This window comes from Canariomyces notabilis (genome assembly GCF_033297395.1).
Source record: "Canariomyces notabilis strain CBS 508.74 unplaced genomic scaffold N656scaffold_20, whole genome shotgun sequence".
In the NCBI taxonomy this organism is placed as follows: domain Eukaryota; kingdom Fungi; phylum Ascomycota; class Sordariomycetes; order Sordariales; family Chaetomiaceae; genus Canariomyces; species Canariomyces notabilis.
Window position 1 is genome coordinate 442460 of NW_027041842.1, and position 25743 is coordinate 468202.

At 57.3% G+C, this 25743-nt stretch overlaps 7 protein-coding genes across 7 annotated transcripts; 2 read left to right on the forward strand and 5 right to left on the reverse strand.

Annotated features, from left to right (window-relative positions):
* Positions 1–15: 15 nt before the first annotated feature.
* On the reverse strand, positions 16–2432 carry N656DRAFT_757868 (homoserine O-acetyltransferase). The gene is made up of 3 exons (XM_064813162.1): positions 2108–2432; positions 1580–1970; positions 16–1508 (listed from the first exon to the last, which is right to left on the reverse strand). Exons 1-3 carry the CDS (start codon positions 2154–2156, stop codon positions 449–451), a joined length of 1500 nt encoding a protein of 499 aa, XP_064667917.1. The 5' UTR covers positions 2157–2432; the 3' UTR covers positions 16–448.
* A 751-nt stretch (positions 2433–3183) lies between these two features.
* N656DRAFT_770375 (uncharacterized protein) lies at positions 3184–10605 on the forward strand (the record flags this gene model as incomplete). Its single annotated transcript, XM_064813770.1, has 2 exons — positions 3184–7809; positions 7861–10605. The coding sequence occupies 2 exons, from the start codon at positions 3184–3186 to the stop codon at positions 10603–10605; spliced, it is 7371 nt and encodes a 2456-aa protein (XP_064667918.1).
* Positions 10606–13299: 2694 nt separating this feature from the next.
* Positions 13300–14692, reverse strand: N656DRAFT_800238 (uncharacterized protein; the record flags this gene model as incomplete). The annotated part of the gene is made up of 3 exons (XM_064817984.1): positions 13300–13839; positions 14213–14499; positions 14557–14692. 3 exons carry the CDS (start codon positions 14690–14692, stop codon positions 13300–13302), a joined length of 963 nt encoding a protein of 320 aa, XP_064667919.1.
* Positions 14693–15289: 597 nt separating this feature from the next.
* On the forward strand, positions 15290–16571 carry N656DRAFT_290981 (uncharacterized protein). Its single transcript, XM_064809143.1, has one exon. It carries the CDS (start codon positions 15429–15431, stop codon positions 16089–16091), a length of 663 nt encoding a protein of 220 aa, XP_064667920.1. The 5' UTR covers positions 15290–15428; the 3' UTR covers positions 16092–16571.
* A 426-nt stretch (positions 16572–16997) lies between these two features.
* Positions 16998–21750, reverse strand: N656DRAFT_838550 (uncharacterized protein). The gene is made up of 6 exons (XM_064818867.1): positions 20281–21750; positions 20053–20241; positions 19999–20010; positions 19765–19968; positions 19680–19725; positions 16998–19640 (listed from the first exon to the last, which is right to left on the reverse strand). Exons 1-6 carry the CDS (start codon positions 21280–21282, stop codon positions 17320–17322), a joined length of 3774 nt encoding a protein of 1257 aa, XP_064667921.1. The 5' UTR covers positions 21283–21750; the 3' UTR covers positions 16998–17319.
* A 175-nt stretch (positions 21751–21925) lies between these two features.
* N656DRAFT_781995 (arginase family protein) lies at positions 21926–23926 on the reverse strand. Its single transcript, XM_064815679.1, has 8 exons — positions 23521–23926; positions 23328–23424; positions 23134–23240; positions 22899–23058; positions 22771–22813; positions 22648–22690; positions 22360–22585; positions 21926–22268 (listed from the first exon to the last, which is right to left on the reverse strand). The coding sequence occupies exons 1-8, from the start codon at positions 23782–23784 to the stop codon at positions 22066–22068; spliced, it is 1143 nt and encodes a 380-aa protein (XP_064667922.1). The 5' UTR covers positions 23785–23926; the 3' UTR covers positions 21926–22065.
* A 248-nt stretch (positions 23927–24174) lies between these two features.
* N656DRAFT_770379 (uncharacterized protein) lies at positions 24175–25722 on the reverse strand (the record flags this gene model as incomplete). Its single annotated transcript, XM_064813771.1, has 1 exon — positions 24175–25722. The coding sequence occupies one exon, from the start codon at positions 25720–25722 to the stop codon at positions 24175–24177; it is 1548 nt and encodes a 515-aa protein (XP_064667923.1).
* Between the last annotated feature and the right edge of the window lie 21 nt (positions 25723–25743).

Here is a 25743-nt window from a genome sequence, read left to right on the forward strand (position 1 = left end):
CATGAATTACCAAGTCTATAATTTCATCAGATTACCAGCTACATGCCTTTTTTGTCTGCCTTTTCCCGCCGATATGCCTCCGACTGGATGAAAAGTCAAGAACTAGATGATCCCGCAGCTAGCTCGATACCGTCTACCATGGCGTCATCCCAAGCCTCTTTCGCAAACGCGCCCACGTTCTGCGCCGTGCAGCAGTCACCCCACGCCGCGGCGTGGCTGGCCTGCCCCTTTCGATTTGAACGGGCAACGGCGGCTGAGTCTGAACTTCCCCGCATATCCGCAAGGAATCGTAATGACTTGTCGCCGGGTTGAACGGCGAATGCCACGGCCATCATGACAAGCAGGGTAGAGGTTGAAGTAGTGTACTCCAATGTCCTTGCAGCCTGGAGCTAACTGTGCTCACTCAGGGGCCCATTGCCCCGACCAACCCGAACCCCACACAGCCCGCTTACCAAGCCGTGATATCCTCAACCTCAGCCTCCCCAAACGTGCTGCTCTTGGTCAGCTGGCCAACAGCACTCTCCTCCACAGCGCCATTCGAGTCCTTGCTCATGATATCCGGGAGCACCTCCCTCAAAAACTCCAGAATGTACCGATTGACCTGCTCAAACTGCAACAGGAACGCGTCGTGGCCCTCCATGCTGTCGATCCGCTCCAGCCGGGCGTTCTTGATGTGCTCGGCCAGCTCCTCTTGCTCGGCGAAGGTGAACAGCCCGTCGCTTTCGATGCCGAGTACCAGTGTCGGCTGCTCGATCATGGCCAGCGCCTCGGCCACCGTGGCCGCCCGCCCCCGGCTCACGTCGTGCGTGTCGAGTTTGCGTGTGATGGCGATGTAGCAGTTGCTGTCGAAGCGCTTGACGAATTTCTCGCCTTGGTACCGCAGGTAGGATTGCGCGGAGAAATAGGTCGTTCCCGTGGGCATCACGTCCCCGCCTGTCAGGCTGCCTCCGCCCTGGTGGGAACTCGCACTCGCGAACTGCGGGTCGGGAGCAGAAGCAGCATGATGCGTACCATCGCCGCTGCCGGTAAGTTGCTCTCCCTGGCTATTTTGACGAGTCGGTCCAGGCGGCGTCCGCTTCCACTTGTGCCCGTCGTTGTGGATGTGGAAGTGGGCTTCTGACGCGGTCGCGGGCGTCGGCCGTTCGCGGATGGTCTGCCTGCGGGAGGGGTCGGGGATGTTGCGGCCAAAGCGGGCCTCGAACGAGTTCCGACTCCGGTAGGTCAGCAGCGCGGCCATGCGCGCCGCGCCGAGGCCCGTCGACGGCGGGTCGTCAAACGAGTAGTAGCCGTCCTCGTACTTGGGATCGGCGTAGATGGACTGCCGCTGCGCCTCGCCCCAGCTGATGCCCCATGCACTGTGCCGGCTCGAGGTCGCGATGGGCACGATGCACCGCACATAGTCCTTGCCGAGATAGGCCCATTCGAGCACGAACATGCCCCCGAGCGAGCCGCCGATTACGGCAGCGACTTGTTTGACGCCTAGGTCATCGAGAAGTAGCTTGTGCAGCCTAGTGAGAGAGGATCAGTACGGGGTCGTCTGCAGTTGCAATGCGATTGCATAAGGTAGCTCCTCTCTTACCGAACATCGTCCCTGATGGTAGTCAGGGGGAATTCGGGGCCGTAGCGGCCCTTGGACGGATCTCCGTCTTTGGCCGTGACGGGACTGGCGGTGCCGTAGGGGCTGCCCAGGCTGTTCATGCATACAACAAAGAAGCGGGACGTGTCAAACGCCCGTCCTGGCCCGCCCAGCAGCGGACCCCACCAGTCGCCCACGTCGGCGCTGCCCGTCAGGGCGTGGCAGATGACCATGACGTTGTCGCCGTTGGGGGAGAGGGTGCCGCGGGTGGTGTAGGCCACGGGCACATTTTGCAGAGTCACGCCCGACTCGAGGGTGAATGAGGGGATGATGGCGATCTGCTGGTGCGGTATGAGAGCCGCGAACGGATTCTCGGGCTGAGAAGGGATTCTTTCTTGGACGTATTCAGTCACCGCTCCCCAGAGATATTTTTCATTCTTGCTAGGTATAGTATAATAATAAGGGGCATGGAGGGGATATCATGGATTGTGGTTGAGGTTGGGTCAGTGAGATTTGTGCTGCATGACTCACCATATCTCGGCCGCTGCACATGGCCGTTGCTTGGATTGTCTGCGGTCATGGCGATTTTGTTGGAAGTTGGAAGGTGTTAAGTTGATCGATGCAATGTGTTAAAACAAGGTTGTGTTGGACTCAAGCTAAGGTATCCAATCTGTATTGTATTGTAGTTGGCGATAAAAGGGTGAGTGTACTGTATGTACTCTGTAAATCTGGTACCCACGACAGTAGTCTGACAAGTTGATATCAGAAGTTCTAATGGCATGGGATCACCATTGTGCATGGGACGGGTCTGGGTCTTAAAAGCACCGGTAGATAGGTATTCATGGAGACATATCGGAGCCGCAAGCGTGGATTGCGCCATTCTTTCAACTCGCAATCCATGTTCTCAGGAACATGTAATGTAGCGTACTGTACTGTAAGATGTGTAACATGATTGTAATTGCCGATCGCCGGAAATCGGACATCCATCTCAGCGGCGCCTTAAATTTTTGGAGGAGAGATTTGAGTGGGGCTCTGCACCAGGGTAGGTACGTACCGCATCCTTGGCGACAGCCTCGTTTAGCAAGGCTGCCAAGCCCCGTCGCCAATCGCAGAGCAAGCAGCTGTCCAGTGATCGCTGGCTGCGTTTGGATCGTGACGCGAATCGCAGCTCTCCTTCGATTTTCGAGCCAGCAAACGTCAACTGGCTGTCACCACCACCAGCCTAACCTTTCGTTCTCCGTCCAGCTACTGCCCAGCTACTGCAGCATTTTTCATTGAATTGGACCTTTATCGGCTTGATCGGTAATTACACCCGCGTTTCTTTCTTTCTTCCTCTTCGTGCCTGTCGCCCGTCCTTCCTTTCTTTGCTCCTCCTTCTCCCTCGCCGCCTTTGTCAAAATCGACCAACACCGACCACCTGCACACACTACATTACTGCGTTTCTCTCATCACCGCATTCTCTCATTCACACCGCGACGTGATCTATGTTCTAACAGAGCGCGTTGATAGTGGTCCTTTAATCACAGACTTGTGCGAGGAGGCGCCGTCGTGGGGCCGCACGCCACCTCTCAATAAATGACACGACTTCGACCATTTCCGCTTTGATGATGCCTCCGAAGCGTAAGAGAAACGATCGGGGTCCGAGTGACTCTGGTCCCTCGAGGCCCTCGCCCCACCGACCGGGAGATACAACACTCGGTCAGCACGATCGAAGCTTCGATGGCGGACGTAGCGGCCGCGGGGGCAGGAACCCACGGAGAGGGGACCGTCGCGATTCTGATCAACCACGGGTGCCCCCGACCCCAACGAATGCGCCAGGTCCTATATCTCCGCCACTTCCTCGCCCATCCAGCTCCTCTTCCTCGGCCGTTCTTCCACCTCTAACAGCAGCTGTTGCAACAACGACCGCCGCGCCATCGGCACCGCCTTCTCCCGTTCAACCGTTCCAACCTTTCTACGACTACAGCATCATCACCGATGAGCGCGTAAGCAGGTGGGCAGAGAGCGCCAGGCAAGAAGTCATACAGCATGGCGTCCAGTCGCGCGACGACGAGGACCTCACAGAGGTCGTCATGATATTCCAAGAGCTCATCCACTCAGTCATTGGCGGCCGGCTGCAAGGTCTCGATGCTGGCGGCGTTGTCAAGGAGATTCTTGGCCCCGATTTGTCAGAGGCGGACCGCAATGCTCTAGTTTTCGACCCCCACACTCTGTTCCTCGACACCGTCTCGACCTTCTTAGATGTCGAATCCGGGCCCATCACTCCTCAGCTGCGCGAGTTCATGGTGGCAACAGAGATATCTCCTGGTCTGATGCGCCTCGTTCTGGACCCGCCCATTCTCCAACAGCTCGAATTGATTCGCGACACCTTCGTGAGGATGGGTATCCGCCAGTCGACGAATCTCCTCTACCGGCAAGCAAACTACAATCTGTTACGCGAAGAGACGGAGGGCTATTCAAAGCTCGTCACCGAGCTGTTCACAACGAGCAGCAACGAGCCGCCCATAGCCGAAGTTGTGCAAGCCACATTCAACAAGGTTATGGGCCTTATCGGGACCTTCGACTTGCATCCTGGCCGCGTTCTGGATGTCACGCTTGATGTCTTCGCTGCTGTGCTCATCAAACAGTTCCGCTTCTTCATAAAATTCTTGCGTGTCAGCTCGTGGTGGCCTCGCAGTCAGCTTACCCTGCCGACTGACACATTCACCGGTGGCCTGCCCATATGGGCTTTGCCCGACCACTCCGGCTGGGCCGCAACTGAAGAGGAGGAGGCTGTCCTCGCCACACAACGGCTACAGCGAGATATCGCCTTCTGGGATCGAGCGCGCGAGGTCAAGCTCGACGCTTACTTCGAGTTGGGTGGCAGGCGGCTAACTGCCGAGGAAGAGGAACACCTCGCAAATGGCTCCACCGAAGACGGCCTGGACTCTAGCATCGAGAAAGAGTGGATCAGGATAACCAAGACACTTCCTCCCCCTGGCAACCGAGACGCTGCCCAGATGCTTGGGTTCAAGCTGCGCTTTTATACGTCCGAAGGGCGGGATCCTGAAGACACGCTTCCCGCAAACTTGCTCTATCTCATCGCACTCCTGATCAAGGTCGGCTTTATCTCGCTGACTGACCTATGGAACCACATATGGCCCGAAGACGACAAAATGGAAACTGTCAGGGAGCAGAGGATGAAGGAGCTTGAAGAGAAAGAGAAGGCAAGCCGACTTGGTGGCGAGAAAAACGCGCTCATGATGGCCGGAGCTCTCCCAGACGACATGCCTCCTCCCGGAAATCCACTCCGCCGCGATGCCGCGACGAGCAAGCCCGATGCTGAAACCAAAGCCGCGGAGCCGGCAGAAGAGAAATCCAAGCTGCCAGAGCCCGCCGACCAAAAGGTCCATCTTCTCAAGTGCCTTCTCACGATTGGCGCCATTCCCGAATCCCTCTTCATGATCGGGCGGCACGACTGGGTTCTGCAAGCCTATCCCGACCTGATCCCCTTACTACATCGCATCCTCCACCACTCCATTGAGACTGTTTATCAGCAAAGCCGGCTTGTCTCTTCCCGGCCGACTGAAATCCCAGCAAAAAAGCTTCCCGATCTGGATCAGTCTGGCGTGCCCAAAGGCAGCGTGAAACTGAACTCGCCACCTGTCAGACGGGCATTGAGATGGCCCTTCCCGGACAAGGCGGAGACTGGAGACGGAAGCTCCTACCGATTTTACTGGGACGAGTGGGCGGACAATATCCCAGTGTGCCAAACAGTTGACGATTTCTTCACCCTCTGCGACACATTGCTAAACATCGTTGGCGTGAACATTGGTCTCGATGCTTCTCTAGTGGCCAAGATCACCAGCATCGGCGCTAAGAGCCTCGCTGACGACCGGTCTCCCGAGAATGTTTCGCGATGGCACGACCTGCTCAAGCGACTGCTAGTCCCGTCGCTAAGCTTAGGCGAAGCCAACTCATCAGTCGTCGAGAGTGTCTGGGATTTGCTCAAACAATATCCTATCCGCACCCGGTTCACCATCTACGCCGAGTGGTACGAAGGCTCGGTTTCCAGACTCGAGCCTGTGCGGAAGGCCTTCGCTCGGACGAGGCTGGAGACACTCAGCAAAATGAAACGGCTCTCTCTGACCAACATCCCTCAGATGGCTAAGAGCTTGGCCAAGATTGCCTATCCGTCCCCTGGCATCGTTTGCAAGGTCGCGCTGTCCCAGATCGAGGCATACAGCAACCTGATTGAGGCATTTGTCGAGTGCGCCAAGTACTTTACCGACCTAGGCTACGATGTCCTGGTCTGGTCTGTGTTGAGCTCACTCGGTGGCCAGCAAAGGAGTCGTACCCAGGAGACATCGGTGCTGCTCACCAGCAAGTGGTTACAGGCGCTCTCGCGCTTCTCCGGAAAGGTCTTCCGGCGTTATTCCAACATGGACCCCTCGCCCGTCCTGCGTTATGTCCACAGCCAGCTCCTCCAGGGCAACTCGACCGATTTGGTCATCTTGAAAGAGCTGATCGGCTCCATGGGAGGCGTTGTTTCCGACCTTGACTTTACTGACGCCCAATTACGAGCCATGACCGGCGGCGAACTCCTGCGGCGTGAGACGCTCGTCAACCTGGGCGACAAGCGGGCGTCCTCAGCTCGGAGCGCGGAACGCCTGGTCAAGGCCTTGTCGCAGTCCAAGCTGGCCGGCCAGCTTCTTATCAACATCGCACAGTATCGACAGAATGCCATCTACACCGCAGATGGGAGTGCACGCATCAAGTACCTTTCGAGCATTGTCGATGATACCCACCAGATTCTCCTTCAATATCTGGACCTGCTCCGCAGCGACTTGGATCCCGACACATTCGACAGCCTAGTTCCCGATATCGTTCAGCTCATGAAAGACTATGGTCTCGATGCAAATCTTGCCTTCATGATTCGCCGAGCCAGCATCCGCTGGGAAGTGAAGGTTCATCCCTCACTCAAAGACAGCCCTTCCCAGGCGGCAAAGGCTGCAGCCGATGTTGACGTTGACGGCGATGTCGCAATGGAGACGCCAGTCGAAAACGGGACCCCTGATCAAGCTGATGGCGTTCGCACAGATGCAAAAGGGGATCCGGGCGTCAATACCGTGGCACCTAAGACATCACACAACCGGATCCCTGAATCCCTCGCTGAGGCCCTGGCACCGCTTATTGAGGACATCCCCAGTGTCTTGCCCCACCAGACCTGGCGTTACATCAGCCCGACATGCTTTGTGTTTTTCTGGTCCCTGCAGCTTGGAAACTTGGTCTTCCCCCACGATAGCTACCTTGCTGAGGGCGCGAGGCTCAAAAAGCAGGCAGAGGAAGTGATGAAGGACAGAACAGACATGACGCGGGCCGGCATGAACAAGAAGACACAGAAACGAAACGAAATACTCGACCGCCAGAAGCATCTTCTTCAAGAAGCGAACGACGGGATTACTCGATTCTCCAAAACGAAGCTACACATCGGCAGGCAGGTCGGCACCTGGTTTCCAGCGGGCATGGCGAAAGCTGATGCAACCTCCGATGCCCTGCTTGAAGAATGCATCTTGCCCCGGCTGCAGCTCTCAGCACTGGACTCAGAATACTGCTTCAGGCTTATCAAATTCCTTCACGAGTTTTCTGCGCCAAATTTCAAACTCATGTCGCTTTACGACCGATTGTTTAACCACAATCGCCTACGTGCCATCATCTTCACCTGCACGGTGCGTGAGGCTGAGCACCTGGGTCGTTTCCTGAAGCTCATTCTTGGCGATCTCTCTAGGTGGCACGGCGACAAGGCCCTCTACGAAAAGGAAGCCCTAGGTCTCAAGGATCTCCAGGGGAACAAGACGAGACAATATCTCGGATTTGCTACAGCCTTCGATGCGGAAGGAAAGCCCACCGAGTTTATTGAGCACGATCCGTTCAAGGAGCTCCTGTTTCGTTGGCATAAGGAGCTCAACACAGCATTGAGATCCTGCCTGAATGGAATGGAGTGGATGCACATCCGCAATGCCATTACCATCCTCAAAACCGTCATTGACTTCTTCCCGGCCATCAACTTCATGGCCGACAAGTTCCTTGACCAGCTCAAGACCATCACCGAGCGTGAGGCACCCGCCAAGAACGCACCGGAATCTGAGCATGGTCACCGGGTGGATCTTTCTGTCACGGCACAAACGACCTATTCGGAGTTGCAAAAGAGGAAATCCAAATGGATCCTCGTCCAGGCGTTCCGACCAGGCGTGGTAAGTACATATGCTCCAGCGTGCAGAGCAGCGGACACTGACCGTACATAGAAGGGCGATAGCAAAGAGGAAGGCAGAGGATCCACGACCCCGGCCAACTCTGCTCTCCGCGCATCGGCACCTGAGTTTAAGCCCAATGGAGCCCGTGCCCAGCAACCTACCGAGGTGGAGGACGGGGAAGTCAAGGACAGTAAAGCTAGTAGCGGGCCCGCGAAAGCAAAGGAACCCAATCCGCCAAAGGCACCGCCAGTCAAGGAGCCGTCGAGAGACACGAACGCGCCAGCGCAGAAACCTGGCGCGCCCAACACAAATGCCGGAAGGCCAGTCACCCCAAAGCCTACTCAGCCCATCTCTACTCCTGGTGGTCGACAGGAACCCCCCAAATTCTCAACACTGCCCCCAGGTGGCCACGGACTTCCAAGCAGGCCAGATCTTCCCAGCCGACCCAATGTGCCCATGCCTAGGTTCGACCAGGTTCGGCACGACCGGAGGGATGTGCCGCCCCGGGATGCTCGCGATTACAGAGACAATCGCGAGCCACGAGATGCGCACCAACGTGACATTCGCGAGCCCCATCCCACTCGGGAGGGTAGGGATTACCGAACTCCGGAAGCTGCACGGCCGGAGCGACCTCGAGACTTCCCACCTGACCGGCGCGCAGGCGATGTCCCACCGCGCGATAATGGGCGTCCGGCCGACCGAGAATGGCCGAGCCGACCAGAGCCCCCGGCGCGGTGGAACGATCACGGCCCACCAGCTGAGCGAGATGGTCGTCTCCCGCGAGAAAGACCGGCTCATCCTTCGGGCCGCACCGACTCTCGGCCACCGAGAGAGCCAGCAGTTTCCACTCCACCAGCAACCGCAACTCAGACCGGCACGCAGGAGCCTCCGATTAACCCAGAACGGGCACGAATAATTGGAGAAGCTGACCGACCTGAAATCATCAACCCTGCTCGAGCGGCACTTATCAATGACACGCGAGAGCCTCCGTTACGCCAGTCACCCAGAGACCAACCTCGTGAACCGCGCGAGCCTCGGGAGCCACGGGAGCAGCGTGAACAGCGTGAACAGCGTGAGCTTCGCGAGTCGCGTGAGTCTCGTGAGCGGCCCACTCGAACAGAGTCACCCAGACGAACAGATCGTCCTACGCTGAATGCTCCTCAGCCGGATATCCGCGAGGACCGTCATGGCCGGCATCGACACCCGGAGCCGCACGGGTTAAGCCGAGAGGTGCATGCAGACAGCACACCGTCACACCCGCGGCCGGACCGCGGTGCAGACCGCGAAGAGAGAATGGCCGGACCTAGGGAGTCGCCATATGGCGGCGCGCCCCGCCCGGATCCCGATCACGGCAGGCTCAATCAGCAAGACCCCAACTACGGCCGGCTAAACCCAATCCAGTCAGTGGTCGACATGCCCGCAGGTGCACCCTCCGGTCCTCGAGGCCGCGGTGGTAGGAGTGGTGCTAGAACCGGGCCAAGCAGCGGACCCCCTGTGCGCCCAGACAACAGATTCCCCGGACTGGAGCCAATCAGGCCTCCGACCCCTGAACGCCATCCGCCAACAGGGCCGTCGGCATCGCGTGCGCGGCGAAGTCAGTACGATATGGCCAACCCAAATTCGCCGACCACGGCCACGCCACCTGCCCCGGGAGTGCACCCGGATAGAGTGCGTCACATCAGCCAACAAGCAGCGCCTCCTCCGCCCCCGCCTCCGCCCCCACCACCGCCGGCTGGACCAGCAGGCATTCATCCAGATCGGCTTAACCAGATTGCTTCTCAGCCAACCGGCGGCAGCCCGCATTCACGGCCGCCTATGAACACGCCGGATCGACCATCAATATCGGTGCCTAGCTCGGGAGCGCGACAAGGGCCACCAGGAGCCAATTCTGACTTCTCGACAACCCCGACTGGGCCGTCGGCCGGGACTGAGCGGCTACGGCCAGGGGGGAGACAGCTTCGGGGTATTCAGAATACATTAGACAAGGCATCGGCGGACAATGCTCGAGGTCCGAGCTCGCGAATGCCACGGACACGGCCTAGCTTGGCGGGGTCAGATGCGCAAATACTGGCCGGCTCCTCTCCCGTCACGACTCCTGTTCACGAGCGGCCGGATGCTCTTCGGGACCCGTCACGTCGGGACATGAGCCTAGATCGTGCGCCGCGCGGACCAGAGCCGATACAGGTCGTAGGAGACAGCCGCGATGGCCGGGGTGGCTTGAATGGGGAAGACTACGGGTCTAACCGGAACGAACACGATCGTGGCCGGCGTGACCACCATCGGTCAGACCGCAGCAGTCGGCCTTCTAGGCGCAGCAGTCGGGAGCGCTCCCAGGACCACGACCGTGAACGCGAGGCCAAGGATCCCCGCGATTACAGCAGGGATAGGAGGAGTCATCCGTCGTCGGGCACTCTCAGCGGCAACCGGGACGAGCGGGAAATGGGTGCTCCTCGCCGACCCATGCGCGAATCGACGGGCGGCAGCCGGGAGGCACCCCCAGGCGGCAGAGACGCGCCGCCGCCGTCGCGCGAGTCGAGTCATCGAAGTCACCGGAATGATGGCCCACCAGGGCCGGGTGGAAGGGCTGAGGGACATGGTGGCAGGGGCGAGGGGGCAGGTAGAGGTGAAGATTATGCTCGGAGTGGTTCTTCGCGTGGCGGCGGCGCATCGTCTAGAGAGTCTAGATCGAGACCGGGCGATGACCGCGGCGATCCGCGGGGCGACGATCGGGCCAGGAAGCGCAGGACGGAAGGTGCAGAGTCGGGGAACCATCAGGACAAACGGCAGCGGCGGTAGTAGTGCTCGATGTCATTTTGGGCCTGTTGGGTTCAGTGAGTACAAGTACAATACTGAGCGGGCGGTACGATGCGGATGAAGAAGACCCACGAGAGGATCACGGATAGTTCGATCAGATCAGATTGGGATGAGGATGAAGCATTGCTTTTTCTGGGTGGGCGAGGAAACAAACAAAACATTTCAGAGCGAACAAAGACACGCGGCCAGTTGCTAGACTTGACAATATTTGGGCGGTCCGAAATTCGACTGTTTACATTTTCGTTTACACTTTGTTCCGGCGACTTTTCTGAACAGTCAAGTCTTAAGATTGAGGAAGTGTCTGCGCATCAGCAGTCCAGTCCACGTCCAGGGAGGGAGTTTTGTGTTGGCGACCGCTGCTTCCTGGAACGAAAGCTTCGACCAGAAAAAACTTTCTCATTCTTCTATAAAGTGTACATCCGTTCAATAACGAAACGACGTGAAGCCAGGACTTGAAGCCTTTCCCATCGGACACGGCCGTTAGCACCCAGCCCGTTCAGCTGCCCCGGGTTAGACATCTGTGGTCCATACAACGGCTTGATTGAGGTCCTGGGCCATACCTAAGCTTCTTCGATTTCCACGTGTCCGTGTTGTGCCGACCGTACATGATAACATGATCTGAACATGCGAGCGAAAGAAGGAGGAAGGAGAAACCAGCCGATCTAGTATTGAGAATTGCTTGGAGGCATACATGAGAGATGGCTGCGTACGATAAGGGGAGAATATGCTCTGTATGTACATTAGATACAACACGTTGCTTGGGCTGGAGTCAGGTCTGCATTTACTTTACATAGCGAGGCGTTCACTGTGTTTGGGAGCATTTTGGAGCATGATGATTATGATGCTTGCTTTGCGTTGCTTTGCTTTGCCAGGCGGGGAGGGAGATAGACGTGGGATGAATTTGATAAGATCTGGTCAGATCAGACAGACGAAAACCTGTATGTACAGGACAGAACACGACTACACCTGGACTGGAGATGAGCTCGAATGATAAACTCCTGGTTGATGGACACAATCTGGATGTTGTTGCTCCTGAGTCTATCAGTATGTGTGTGTGTGCCTAGCATCGATGACAAGTGGGAGGAGCACCAGTTATGCTCTTCCCGTTCACCGATACGCGTTGGCAAGCCCATTATTGGCCTCACGACGTCGACGAGCCGACGAGTAGATACTGCAACTGACAGGGGGAATCAGCATATTCGACTCTTGCAGTATGACCACCGTGAAGACTGAGATATCCACATCCTTATACTGTTATACTAGCTACTAGTACTCTCTTTGCAACTTAACATTAGCAGCCCGGTATACAGTACATCGAAAGCACCCACACGAAGAGGACCGGGGTCCGGAGTGTCAGGTCCGGAAGCCCTTCCATTCCAACAATATACCCTCCTTCGGCCGAAACAGGTGCCGTACTACTACCGATTCCCTGTTTTATCCCCGGAATGAGCGATAACGCGGCAGTATTGGCAGTAACTTATCGCGCGCCTAAAAGATCTCCAACCTACTCCAAGATTCTCAGGGGGAACAGGGCACCGCAGCGGGACACCGGCATCAGATAAGGTACAGATAGCCCTCCTAGTCGGCACCCGAGTCCGAGTCCGCGAAATTTCAGGTACCAGACCTTACATTGAACCAAATCCGTAGTTCCGTACATCCAATTATTCTGGATGATCTTGATTTTGCAATCAAGCCAAATCTTAAATCTCGATGAGTGCAAGGATGAGGCGCCGAGTACGACCCAAACGGTTCCTCGGTTCAGTTGCAATGCAGAAGCGCCCAACCACCGATCTTCCCATCATCGAGATCGAGATTTGAGGATTCCCCATGTTACAAAGCCGATGTCGAGCAAGATGGAATTGGGTCTCGACGAGACCGACCTTGGAATTGCACAGATAGACCGATCAACGAACCTATTAAGGGTTCGCCGAGAGTGGGCGAATCTGGACTCGGATCAAGGACAAGGGAAACGACACTGTTCAACTCATGGATAACGGCCCGGGAGGGGCGTGCACAGGGTCAACTTAAACCATTTTCACAGTCCATTCTTCAAAGCGCTAGGCCAACATCATAGCATGTCGGATTGTAACTAAGTAGGTAGTTATCGGCGATCTCATGTAATATAAAACACCAGCAACTACGCTGGCCGCCAACCCAGCAGTATATTACAATGCAATCCCCTTCATCCCAGACCTTGATCCCCTTCCCAAACCTGCTAGTGCTCCGTTCCCAACCAGATTTGCTTCTGTATCGATGAGAGAACTCTCGCCTCGTGACAAGATATAACGATAGTCGAATCAGGGGTGGTGGTCTTCATGACACTCCAATAGAGGAGGACAACCGTGTCAGCCAGCATGCAATCCGTGTTCCCCAGTTACACAATTCAAACAGACCCTTCTTTTCTTTCTCCGTCTTGACAAAAGAGACATGCGACCAGCCCAATAACCTAGTAATATGTAGAACTTCTTCGCGCCTGAACACCGTGACCCGTGGTATCTCGGAATGCAAATGCAGTACCATAACGATAATGAAAAAAGAGGCTCATGAGATGCCAAGAGAGAGACAGGAAACCGACTGGTAGGTTTCGTGTACGTCGTGATAACCCAGCCCCATGCACATCCATAGCAATCAAATTATTTCTCCCAAGCGTGCTCCTCGGAGGAGCTGGCAAATCGATCAGTCGTCGTCAGGGTCAGGGTTCGTAGCCCGCAGAACCCTTGGGGGCTCGTGAACCGGTCTCGAGTAGTCTTCGTTGTCCTGCAGTGAAGTAAAGCTCTCGCGGCTCTTGTTCGGGCCGCCGGCGCGGAACGGATCGAGGCGCGGATCAACGGGCATGAGGTAGCTGCGTCTCTTTCCGGACGACTGGGAGCCTGCTGCAAAAATCCCGCCTCCCGAGATCTCCCCCGTTGTCGGCGTCGTCATGGTCCCTGGAGACCCGCCGCCTGGAATCGGCGAGATGTAGCCTGTGCCGGCGTTTTGGTTCTCTTTCCTCCGCTTCATTAGGAACAGCCAGATGAAGGCTGCAAGCACAAGCAGTCCACCAATGACACCAATCACGATTCCGACGATGGCGCCTGTCTCGAGGCCGGCATTGTTTTCGACCCCGGATAACGCCGGGTCGCTGGTAGCGGTGGCATCGGGAGACACAGTGACGGTTTGGACGACTCCGCCCACTGTCACGGTTTGAATTGTCGGCGTCGTTGGTGTGCTGCGGCCCTGTGGAGGGAGTCAGTATTTTCACGGAGACATTTCCGGGTGAGTATCAAAACATGTGCCGGAAGGAGCGGACACCATGCATACAGAAGAGGAAGAAACAATAGAAGTAGAAGAGCTCGACTCGGAGCTCGACGACGTCACGGTCGACGTGGTTTGGGCACTGCTCTGTCGTCTGGAATTCAGCGTGCGGAGTCGTAAGAACGGCAGAGGGCGTCGAAAGTCACATGCGCAACAGAGAGCCAAAAGTAAGGCGACCAAGAGGAAAGAGAGAGGAAGATAGTAGAAATGAAGGAAATAAGGGGAAAAAAGAGAAGAAGATGGTGTATCTCCTGCCATCCGACAGAACAGATTAGACGGAAAGAGAACTGCTTACCGACGAGGTTGTTGATGTTGATGCGGACAAGCCGAATCCTGCAGGTGCTGTCGCTGTCGGCTTATTCGCAGCGATTTCCAAGTAGCCAAATAACCCCCCGTTTCCGCCGCAATAATCGGTAGGATAGCCGGGACAAGGGAACTGGCATTCCTCAACCGGCTTTTGGTCGTCGGGGTTGGGCACCACATTGGAGCACCAGCAATCGTAATTATTCAGGACGGCGAATGCGTAGTTTAGATCGGTGCAGTTGCCGAAACAGCGGCCTTCACTCTGCCATGTGTAGGAAACTGCGAGAGCGGTCAGCGTCAAAATGTGGAGAGAAAGATGCAAAAAGCGTAACTGACAAGGTTCCATATCGGCCGTGTTGACGGGCGAACAGTATTCTATGGGATGTGAGGGCTGACCCTTCGCCATGCTGAATAGAATGACGGCGAGGCTAAAGTTCGCCCTCAGTAAGGGGCGGCTGCGATGTGGTACCATGGCGGGCGAACTGCTTGTTGTTTTTTTATCTGGACGTCAACGTCGACAAGCCGCGCAATCCGAGACAGGTCAGCGCCGAGTTAGGCTTCGAAGGGACGTCGAAGGCAGCCAATTGGTGTTGAGCGTGCCATGCACAAGATGATTCGTGGTCGGGTCGGACCTCAGGCGTGAATTGGCCGGGTCGGAGTTCTGGCCATGCCAAATCAGCAGCGAGAGGTTGCGGAGAAAATAAGAGGTCGAGGGCCAGTTGCGTGCGTGGCTTCCGGATTGATTCGACGGCCAACTCGACGGCTTTCCTGGGCGATTCGACCGGACAATGGTCGACGTCGCGTAGCGGGGATGAAAGGAGGAAGATCCAAAAAGAGAGGAATGACTGAAGCGTTGGGAGGAGAGGGAAAAAGAATGGTGGTGAAGTTGGTGCGACTGGAAGGATTGTTTGCGGCCCGGGAAAGAAGGCAGCTGAGGAGGCAGGTTAGGTGGGAAGGCAGGTGCCCTGTTCCCTGCAGCGTCGTGGAGCAGGAAACCAAGCCAACAATGACAGGGTGGGGGAAGATGAAAAGAGGCGCTGCGGGATGTTTGATGACAAGGGAGGGATGGCCGCTTCTAGGGCCTGCAACACCTAAGTCACTGTATTTAGGGAGTACTAAACTCAATACCAACTACCTAACATTTCAATAACGCCATTGCTAGTATTCGAGCACGAACACAGGAACGAGCACAATCTACCTATTCGCGGATGGAAGAATGGAAGGTACTCCGTAAAGTACGTAGTGTAAGGAAATCATCCGAGTTTCTGATCAGAGCGCCATGTCGTCACCTCCCCACTGGTGCTCTTGCAGCCAGCAGATCCGTATCCGTATCCACCGCCCATGCCGAATGCTTGGGAATTTCACGGGAAAGAATCGTGGTCCTTGGCGCTGCGCGATTGGCCGTCCGTGCTTCCCCATCCGGTCTGCGGGTGCTGAAACCGCTGATGGCGGCGGAGACATGGCGGATCCCTCAGCACCTTGAGGGCTTGGCGGGTATCTTTCGTTTCGTTTCCATTGTTTCGTTCAAATCCAACTCGTATTGGATCGCAGTCAGGTGGCCGGCCGGCATGCTCGGCTTGATTGACCTTGGAAATCAGTCGAGTGGAATGCTCTTGAACTCTCGAGACTCGAGTCAACAGCAAGAAAAAAAGACCTCGTGCTCTTTTTTCCTTCGTGTGCAGCCTGCAGCCTGGTTGCGACCTTGGGTTGCCTATCGACGCACTGAAGTAGCCCCATTGTCACCTGAGGCTCGTATTGCTCTGCCGGTTACGGGCAACAGATATCGTATCGACTATCGAGAGCGACGGGATCGGAAAACGAGGCATCCCGGCATCACGTATGCGAGGACGGCCGGCTGCGCCGCTTCTTAAAGTTCGATGGGCGCAGGTCATATAAAGCGCGATTACCATACACTACACTACGCATCCAACCAGCAAGCAGTGACAGCTGTATTCACTGACCTTACGTACCTATCAGCCTTAGTGGAGAGAAACGTGAAAATATTTTAGGTTGCACCTCAACAAAATCCGGGCTTCACAAGACGCCGATGTCCGTGGCAGGAGCGGGGGAGATGCAGCCATTCATTTGCATGCCAACCACGAGCGTATCAAAGCCTTTTAAAAAACTTCTGGCAAAAGCATGTCGATTGTAGCGCGTTTCATGACACAACAGATTTCCCTATGAGATGCTCATGTTTCTTCTTGACACGCAAGCCTGCATCTGTCTCACCCTGCTCACATCGCTGTTCCCGCACCACCCATAAGGTCTTGTAATTTTTACATTGTTTTGCAAGTCCGGAAGCACAGTAGACTACATGTCGAGCACCATATTTACATTGCGGCAACACAGTTTTGCAGTTCGCAGTCTGGTTTTGGGGATCGACAGGACATGTTTTCAACAATGGATGGCAAGGGTTCCAGTCTGTAATCCAATTATGTAGCTCCGTACGCACGTTACCTACCAGAGTTCACCCATCGCCGGAATGGAAACGACATTCGCGCTAACGTTACAGTAGCGCCGCCGATCCCGCGATATCCTTGGCACTGCTGCGCGGATTTCTGAGTGGTCATTTCCCGGCCGTCCCTGTCAGCGGGCGGGCCGTCCAGAGATGAGGATCGGCGCCGAGCGGCCCCTTTGACGTTTCCGGCTGCCGTCCGGAGCGGCCCTCCGAGATGGTTGCCGGGTTGGAATTGAGAAACCGAAGACGTCACCGGCCGATCCAGGAGACACGCGCAGGTAAGGGAAAAGGGGAAACTAGAATGATTCATTGACACTTGACCCCGTTAACATTTAGCTACGTGTATACTGTACTACAGTTGCACATACACGACATGAAACAAAACACCATGCGCCTCCCTCTGAACAGGAATCCCCAACGACAAAGTCATACATCAGCCCAGAACTTGTCCCTATCCCAATCAGCAAGCCCATCAAGGACAGCCAAGCCGTCCGTGTATCCCAACCCATCATTCCCCTTGCGAAAAAAATAAACACCAAGAGCGTCCATCTATCACAGCCAATCACCCATGACGTAACCTGAAACGCCTTGGGAGTCGAGATCAACGGCCAAGATGATCTCCGGCCCCTCTCAACACAGAATCAAGACCCCACGCACCGCACCGGACTGCCCTCGCGGCCGGGACTGCTGTCCCTGCTCGTCGCACTGGCACTGGCACTGCGTGACTCGAAGCTCTCCACCATCTTCAGTACCCGTGTGCGGCGGCCGGGTCCTCCGGGCCGCTCAAGCCGCACCGCCTCGGCTGTGTGCAGCGTTGTTGACGTTGTCGTCGTGATGGACACGGCCCGCAGCGATGGGGTCGGTGAGATCCCCCCGCCGCCGCCGCCGCCGCCGGCTGTGAGCGGGAGTGAGAGTGAGAGTGGGTGGTGGTGCATGTGCGGATCTGCCTCCGACTCCGGGGTGGCTGTTGAGGCACGGTGCCTGTCACGGTCACCGTCCTGCTCTCTGGCGATAGTATTATCTGCGGACTCGGGATGCTGACCCGGACCCGGAGAGGGGCTTAGCAGCTCAACCTCTCCCGCACCCTCCTCCTCGGGAGGCACCCCGTCCCGGTCATGGTCATGGTCCCAGTCCCGGGCCGGATCAACCACGACACCAACCTGCTCCTCCTCAAGCTCAACCTCCCTCTCCACCTCGGCGTTGACCACCCGCAGCTTTTCCCGCGGCACCGTGAACATGACCTGCACCAGCCTCTGTTCGACGGCGCGTTCTACGTCCCACTCCTCCCCCTCCCCATCACCCCCATGTTCTCCCTGGGGAGCCCTCCTCCGCTGAAGACTCCCCCCAGCCAAATGCTGGTGGTGTGACTCGTAGTCCGCCCCGGTACCGGTGGGTAAGAGCCCGCCGAAACCTAATCCCCAAGTGGGACTGTCGCCGCGAGAGCTGCCAAGTCCCGTGTTGGTGGTGGTATTGCTGCTGCTGTCGGGCGTGGCTGTGCCGCCGCTGAACACGCGCCGTAAACTGCCGAACCAGCTCCTGCGTAACGCAGATGATGACGAGCGCCGGTCGGCTTTGCTTGGGCTGCTGGGGACTGGGATGTAATCGTCATCGGACAGCCCGGTTGCTTCGTTGTTGGTGTTGTAGTAGTAGTGGTGGTCGTCTGTATGTGGAGAGGGTATGCTGCTGCTTCCCATCAACAACCCCGGCCCTTCAGCCTGCAGCGCTGCGAAATCGCGGTTGTTATTGTTGTTGTTGTTGTTGTTCAGGTGCGACTTGGCCGTGCTGAAGGTATGTGCCGAGCTGGAGTGTGTGCTGGCCGCGTCGCCGGTGTTATTGTTTTTACTGCTGGAGGTTATACCAGCCGCTGCTGCGCGCAGCCGGCTGACACTTGGCGCGAAGCTGAACGTGCTGCGCTCTGAAAGATTGCTACCTGTGCGGCCCGAGTCGGACATGGCGTCGGCTGCTATGCCACTGTGCTTGGACTTGGACGACCTGGCCGACTTGCCGGACCGGGTTGAGAGTCGACGGCTGGGTGAGCCGGGAGCGCCACGGCTTGTGCCTGCCGCTGGTGTTGTTGCCTGCTGCTGCTGGCGAGGTGGCGTTCTGTGGATGCTAGACCGGCGCTGGGCGATTCTTGCGGCCAGGATGCTATCTGCCGCGTCGACGTCGGAGACCCAGCCTTGCACATCGGCGTCCTGCTCCTGGCCCCGACCACCGTGGGTAGTCACAGGTTGGCGCTCTGGGCTGCGGCTGGCGGAGCTCCGCGAGGTCGGACTGCCGCCGCTGGTGCTTGGCGGAGGGAACAGGCCGCCCACGGGACTCTCGGCAGCGGGCGTCAGGAACGGGTCGTCGTCATCAGCCTCGTCTTTCTCGGGGTTGAGTGGGAAGTTGGCGCCTTTCTCGCCGTCCTCGTCCTCGTCGGCCTCGTAGATCGGCTCGATGCGAGTTGGTGTGCGCATGGCAGGGGTAAAGTCGTACGCGCCGCTCGACCCCATGCCGGTCGAGGGTGTGTAGAGGCCCTTGGCGCCGCGCGGGCGAGTCCCCGAACTGGACGACATTGGCGGTGGCGGGATGTAAAGCGACGGCAGGTTTTTGGATTTGCCGCCTCGGAGGCTCTCATACCCCAGTGAGCGCCGTCCTAGGGTGTACGGATCGTGTCCGCCAGTGTACCATTCGCGCGCCGAGGACGCGGTCCAGGGGAAGATGTCATCCGAGTCGCGCTCGAGCATCTCGTCATCCCCGCCAAAGCCACGGGGCATCGAGCCGTTGACGCCCTGAGCCAAGCCACGCAGGGCCTCGTCGCGGGCGGCGCGGCGCTTGCGTCGTCGGAGGAAGAAGCGGACGGCAAATGCCGAGAGAAGAAGGAGGACGAATAACCCGACGCCCAGACCAACACCTAGACCGATCTGTCTGCTGCGGTCCGAGCTGTGGGCTTCATCTTCATCGCGGTCGGTAGGCGGCGCTGCTGTCCCGCCGCCACTGCCGCCGCCGCCACTCCCACCGCTCCCACCACCGCCACTGCTCCCCGCGCCCAGCGGATTGACATACTGGTCCGACCAAGTCAGACTAGTGATATTGAAAAACACCCTCTGCCCTTGACCCCCAGCAACCTGCCTCTTCTTCCCGTTCCCATTCCCCTCCGCCCCGGGCGCAATCTCATACCCGCCCCACACCATCATGACATTCCCCGGCAGCAGGACAGCCCCATGACCATAAATCCCCCTCCAGTTCCCATTATCCCCATCCTGAGCCTGTGTTGGAACCTCCCACCGCCAGCCTTCAAACCCAACCTGCACTCCGTCAACCCCCATCCTCAAAACCGCCAACTGCGGCTCGGCGGGTGTGTTCAGGTCGCCCACCCAGCCACCATAAACAACCACCGCGGACCCGTCCTCGCTCAGCACGGCCGTGTGGCCGGACCTGCTGTCCACTACCACCTGTTCCTGTTCTGCCCCCTGCCGTACAGCCAACTCGGTCGCCCCACCGGTAGTGGTAGTAGTAGTAGTAGTAGTAGTAGTAGTAGTACCTGAGGGGGCCGCGATGGCCACAAACGACCACGTCTCCTCGGGCAGCGACCAGACCGCGGCCGTGCTCATGTTGACAAAGGCTTGTGATGTGTGGCCGCCGAGGAGGAGGTGGCTTGTTTGCTGTGTGACAATGGCATTGCCATCATCAATGCTGTTGTTGTTGTTATCGTCGCCGGTGTCGGTTGAGCCCCCTGCCCCCGGGCGGCGGGTGGTTAGGGACGGGGTTAGCTCGGTCAGGGTGAAGCCTGCCGCGGGGATCGGGCCTCCGCTTCCTGTATTCGGGGCGTAGGTAAGTGTGTAGCCATCCGCGGCGGACGGTGATGCTGTTGTTGGGGGGGAAAGGCGGAGCATCCGGTTTGAGTAGGCCGCTGATGCCTGGGGGGAGGTGTCGCTGTTGTCGCTGGTGTTGGTGTTGGCCCAGGGACACATCCCGCCGTAGAGGTACACGGTTGGCTCGGAGAGGACGGGCTTGAGTTGGGCGGAGAAGGCCAGAATGCCGCCTAGAGAGTACGGTCCTGACTGCGCGTTGTCCCAGCCCGAGGTTGGGGTTATGTCGTGCCGGGACCATGTCCCTGAGGTTGGGGCGTACGTCCAGAGGGAGGACGGGGAGTTTGATGAAGAGCAGTCGCCTGCTGCTACCGCAACGGTGCCATTATGTAGGATCGTGGGCGCAAAGGTCGTGCAGTTGGCCGCGGATGGAGACAGAAACGGTAGGTTTGGTGTTAGAGTGTCTGGTTGGAGAGAGGAGGCATCCAAGGTGGACGACATGTTGAGGGCGAGGAAGTCAACTGCGTGGCTGTCGTCGTTGCGGGGGGTGAAGATGTAGGCTACCGACTTGCTCCCGTTGCTGCCGGCGTCTGGGGGTAACAAGATAGTCGTGGGGACGTAGGGCAGCGTCCGCTCTGGGCTTGCGAGTACGGCCAGACTAAGAGATGCAAAGGTGAAAGCCGTCCATATTGGTCTGGATGCGTGCCGTCGGTAACGGGCACCGGGCCTGGGACGGAGCCGGATTGCGGGGCCTGGCCCGGGCGGCGACAGGGGCCCCGACCAGGCCATCCCCCGGGCGGGAGCCTGCATTGGACGTCTTGTTGGAAAACCGGAGCTGGCTGGTGTCGCTCTCGCTTAGCACGGCATGTTTACGAGCGATCGACGCACCCTACAATAGCCGATGAAGAGATGACGACGTGTCTCTTCCCCTGATTTGCGATGGGGGTACGTTGCTGGGAAAGGAGCTGCAGAGAGCAAGATGCCAAGTACGAATAAACAATGCTCTAAAAACAAGGCCGGCAAGAGTAAGAACAGGACATCATCTCCGCAAAAGCTCTGCACGATGACCTGGCTTCGACACCGAGGTAAACGGCAGAATGGAACCAGGGAAGACCCGGGCGAAAAATGGACGCATCGAGAGCTATGAGGGGTCGCACGATATGCAATGTCAACAAAGCACCCTTTTCCTTTTCTGCGGCTGCAAAAGAAGCAGCGCGATTGAATCGGCTTCTTGCGTCCGTCATTGGCCAAATCGCTGCGCTTATGCAGAAACTGGCTCGCTCTTGCCTTGAACGGTCGGGTTTGCCGCAGGACTGGCCGTTGCGGGGAAATGTGGCGGCACATTTCGGGGCAAAGCGATTGTTGCCACGGCAACTCCATTTTGTCAGCACCGTCACGGTAGCACTGGGGTGACGAGTGGCGGTGGCAGCACAGCAACTCGACAAATTCGGGTAGAATATATACTCGTGAATTTTCAAAGGCACTGCTGGCCAGATAACGCTTCAGGAAGAGGTGGGATTTCCCGATATTAGCACACTAAGGTTTGTACCTCAAGCAGCCTGGGACAAAGCTAGGAGCCTACTACAGATACCCCTACTCGACAGGCACCTGAACCATCAGATCGAGCAACGACTGAACAACCTCCGACGCTACGAGAACGGTAATCTCTCCGACGTTGTCATAAACCGGTGCCACCTCCACAACATCGGCGCCCACAACTTTAAGGCCAACCAAGCCATCAAGAATTGTCAGGAATTCCCGAGTAGTCCAGCCACCTGGTTCAGCAGTGCCGGTTGCTATCAGGATAGTTCCCATCTCATCAGCGTCTGTCTCACCCAATACCGTGTGGGTTAGTCAAGCGGGGGAAAAAAAAATAGAAGCACTTACCAGGAGCATACGCCGGATCAAGCACGTCAATATCGACGCTGATGTAAACCCTCGAACTCCCAACGCGATCCCGTATGGCCTGAATAACGCCAGAAGTCCCCAGCTTGTCCAGGTCTCTTGCTGTTATGGTTGAGAATCCGCAGCGTCTGTCGTTTTCCATGTCTTCCTTTGGCCTTGAAACTGGCGCCCGAATGCCGGCGTGGATGCTGTTGTTGCTGATGAGACCCTAGGGGGACAAGTCAGTGGCCAACTGGGACTGGAACTGGCTTGTTGGGATGGCATTCACACCTCTTCATGCGCAATATGCAAGAAGGTGCCGTGGTTGGTTCCACTGAGTCCTAATGTCAGCATCCCTGGTCTGCCTAGGTACATTTGACAGCGGCCTGGAGACGAGGCCCTCCTCGAACTTACGCATATCGTGACTCTCCCCCGAGGACCTTGGGGTCCCAAGTATCTGTCAACAGAGGTGCATTAGACATTCTTATGCTACTGCGGAACGCACAGATAGCCAAACCAGGGGTGGACTACTCGACACTGACCGATATGAGCATCAAAATGGACCACAGACAGCTCTCCCCATCTCTGAAACGCTGCTCGGAGGGCAGGAAGAGTCGTTGTATGGTCACCGCCGAGAGTGATTATCCTGGGTATGGAACCCTTCATGTTGGATGCTGATTTCGCAGGGCGGCCCGATACTAACTACATATACGGAGCACAAGTTAGCCCATCACCGGCCGCTGTCATTACTAGTATCAGGGTGCCAGTGTGCGTTACCAGGTGTGCCCTTTCCAGCGCAGCCAAGGCAATGGAGTTGTCGAGCCAGGTCAGTGGCGCATCACCGCAATCGACGATCCTGGCCCAGTCCTTGAATGGGTTCCGCCCTTGGTCGGTCAGAAGCTGTAATTCCATCATGGGGAGGGGACTGGCTGGCCAGTCAGAGATAACAACCATGAATCGAACTGGAATACCTGCGTAGACACTCCAAGCGTACTCGGGGTATATCCGCCATGACCCGGCTCGAATGCCCTGAGGGCCGAATCTCGCTCCCGGTCGTCCGGTGACGCCCTGGGATATCATCATGTTTGATGTTAGTCGAAACTACTGTACTGCTAGCAGTGAAGCCAATTCACTGGAACATGTCCTTTTATTTCAGTTGCATACCGTATCAAACGGTGCCCCAAGGATAGCGATATCGTATTCAGCCTTAGCAGTGGAGTCCGCCGAGAAGCAGTTCACGTATGGTATATTGGCAAAGGTGGCAGGACCTGAGGGATAATTTTCGAATAGATCATCAACGGCTGCTATATGTGGACATTGGTGCGTGTTTCGCTTCCGGAGCGCCGGTACCCGGTTGCTGGCTGATACGGTGACACCTGGAGCCAGAAGGGCCGTGGCCAGCCTGAAGGCTCTCAATGACGACACCATTGTCATCATTCTGATTTTGTTGCGAAGTCACTGTACGAAGCAGCAGCGACCGAAGGGTTTGAAAACGCTAGAAGGAATGTGGTAGGTAGGGCTGCAAAGACGAATAACACTGCAAAGTAGGTAATCACCGGCCGGAAAGGAGTCCTGCCGAGGATGACGAATGATATCATTTCAGGTTATGCTAGACACACTCCAGAGGTAGTGTCTGCTTACCTTAACACTCCAGCATGTGACCTGAATTGTGACTGGGATCCAATCAATTCGTTTTGCCATCTTCGTTCCATAGCTAATGTACCTACCTAAACATAGCATTGTAGTGGTGGACGTGGTAAGCGAAGGGGAGAAGGCAGAAAAAAGGAGAAATAAATATAGCAGGGAAAAAGGGGTAAGTCAAACAGTCAATACCTCCCCGCCAACCCTCGCCCGCAACCTCTCCACCTCCGCCATCAACTGCTGAACCCTCTCCTCCGCCCTAGCAGCCCTCATACGCTGGCCCTGCGTCTCCTCCGCCAGCGTCGCATTATCCAACCCGATCGCTTGATTGAGCGCCTCATTCGCCTTCTTCAACCGCTTATTCTCATGCTCCAGCGCCTCAGTCCTCACCCTCGCCGCCTCCTCCTCATCCCTCAACTCCGCATTCTCCCTCTCCACCTCCCTCATCCTACCAACCCACGCATCATACCTCTTCTCCAACTCACTCGCCCTTTCCGCCGGCACTTTAGGTTGCCTCACCGACATGACAACCGTCGGCTTCCTCTCCACCTCCCTTGTATACCCCACCCCGGGATGCGCCTCCCACGCGGGAATCACAAACAACGTATTCCTCCCCCTCCCCGCAAGCCGGTAATACCTAGTCATAATATTCACCGGCACAATGCCCCGCGCATACTCCTCGCCACCCCGCTCCCTCCGCCAAATCTCTTCCCCCACAACCCCATTCCGGTGCCAAATTGCCTCTTTGGCCTGGACCATGGCCTCCTGGGTATCAAGCAGGTCATGCACGTGCGCAAAGACATCGTCGCCGGCGTTGACCAGCACCCAGCGGTCTTGCGGGTATGCGATTTCGCGCCCTGTGGAACGGCCGTCGGGCCCGAGCGTGGAGAGGTGTTGTAAAGGAACGGAGGCGTCGCTGGCGAGCGCGTCGAGCGCGTTGCCGTAGGACCGTTCCAGGTCGTGCATGCGCGCGACGAGGTGCTGTGTGAAGAGGAGCCATTGCCCGAGGAGGGATTTGCGTGCGTTGTGGAGGTCGGGGGATTCGTGCTGGGTGGATGAGGTTTCGGGTTCTGTTTGGGGCAGCAGGCTGAGCAGGCCGCCGGTGCTGCTGAATTCGTGGTCGAGACGTTCCAGGCAGGCGTTGGCGTGCATGATCAGGTTGTGGTGGTTGGCGTAGGGTTTCTGTTTGTCGCCTTTGGAACGCGGTTTGGTTTCGGCGAACGGGCAGTGGTAGGTTGTTCCGGCTACTTCGTGACGGCCGCGGACTTCGTTGGCCAGCGCGTGCAAGGGCTTGTGGTGGTTCGGGTCGGCGTTGGTGTAGGGGATGGTGAGGTCGGTGAGGAAGTCGAAGGCGTCGTTGAGCTCGAACTTCAATGCCTGGGGGTCTGCCTCTCCTGTGGCGTCCAGCCTCGCCCTTTTTGGGTCGCCGCTGGCGATCTCGCCCGAGTTGAGGGTTGGGTTGAGCGCATGGATGAGCACGCACAGCGATTGCGCGTGCTGCTTCAGCGCGAGCAGCGTCGGCGGCACCCCGTGCGTCGAGAGGTAGCCGCAGTTGACATGGCGCAGCAGACCACTGTCGACCTCCTTCTCGTAGATGCGCGACCAGCGCGAGAAGTAGGGCAGCGCATAGTCGGTGCCCTTGATGTAGCCCCTCTGGTCAGCCTGGTCGTCGTCTTCATGGTCCGCCAGATGCGCGGGAACGGGTACTCGGTCGTGGTCGGCCATCTTGGGAGTTCTGTCCAACTG

Excerpts from the sequence above, each read along its gene's own strand:
- N656DRAFT_757868 (XM_064813162.1), bottom strand. The coding sequence starts at position 2,156 with ATGACCGCAGACAATCCAAGCAACGGCCATGTGCAGCGGCCGAGATAT. Across the intron at positions 1,971-2,107 it reads TGTGCAGCGGCCGAGATATG|AAAGAATCCCTTCTCAGCCC; the intron begins GTGAGTCATGCA and ends AATACGTCCAAG. Across the intron at positions 1,509-1,579 it reads ACCATCAGGGACGATGTTCG|GCTGCACAAGCTACTTCTCG; the intron begins GTAAGAGAGGAG and ends CTCTCTCACTAG.
- N656DRAFT_290981 (XM_064809143.1), top strand. The coding sequence starts at position 15,429 with ATGGAAGAATGGAAGGTACTCCGTAAAGTACGTAGTGTAAGGAAATCA.
- N656DRAFT_838550 (XM_064818867.1), bottom strand. The coding sequence starts at position 21,282 with ATGCAGGCTCCCGCCCGGGGGATGGCCTGGTCGGGGCCCCTGTCGCCG. Across the intron at positions 20,242-20,280 it reads GCCACACATCACAAGCCTTT|GAGACGTGGTCGTTTGTGGC; the intron begins GTCAACATGAGC and ends TCGCTGCCCGAG. Across the intron at positions 19,726-19,764 it reads CTGGGGGTCAAGGGCAGAGG|TATGTCAATCCGCTGGGCGC; the intron begins GTGTTTTTCAAT and ends TGGTCGGACCAG.
- N656DRAFT_781995 (XM_064815679.1), bottom strand. The coding sequence starts at position 23,784 with ATGGTGTCGTCATTGAGAGCCTTCAGGCTGGCCACGGCCCTTCTGGCT. Across the intron at positions 23,425-23,520 it reads TTGGGGCACCGTTTGATACG|GGCGTCACCGGACGACCGGG; the intron begins GTATGCAACTGA and ends ATGATATCCCAG. Across the intron at positions 22,814-22,898 it reads CCATTTTGATGCTCATATCG|ATACTTGGGACCCCAAGGTC; the intron begins GTCAGTGTCGAG and ends CTCTGTTGACAG.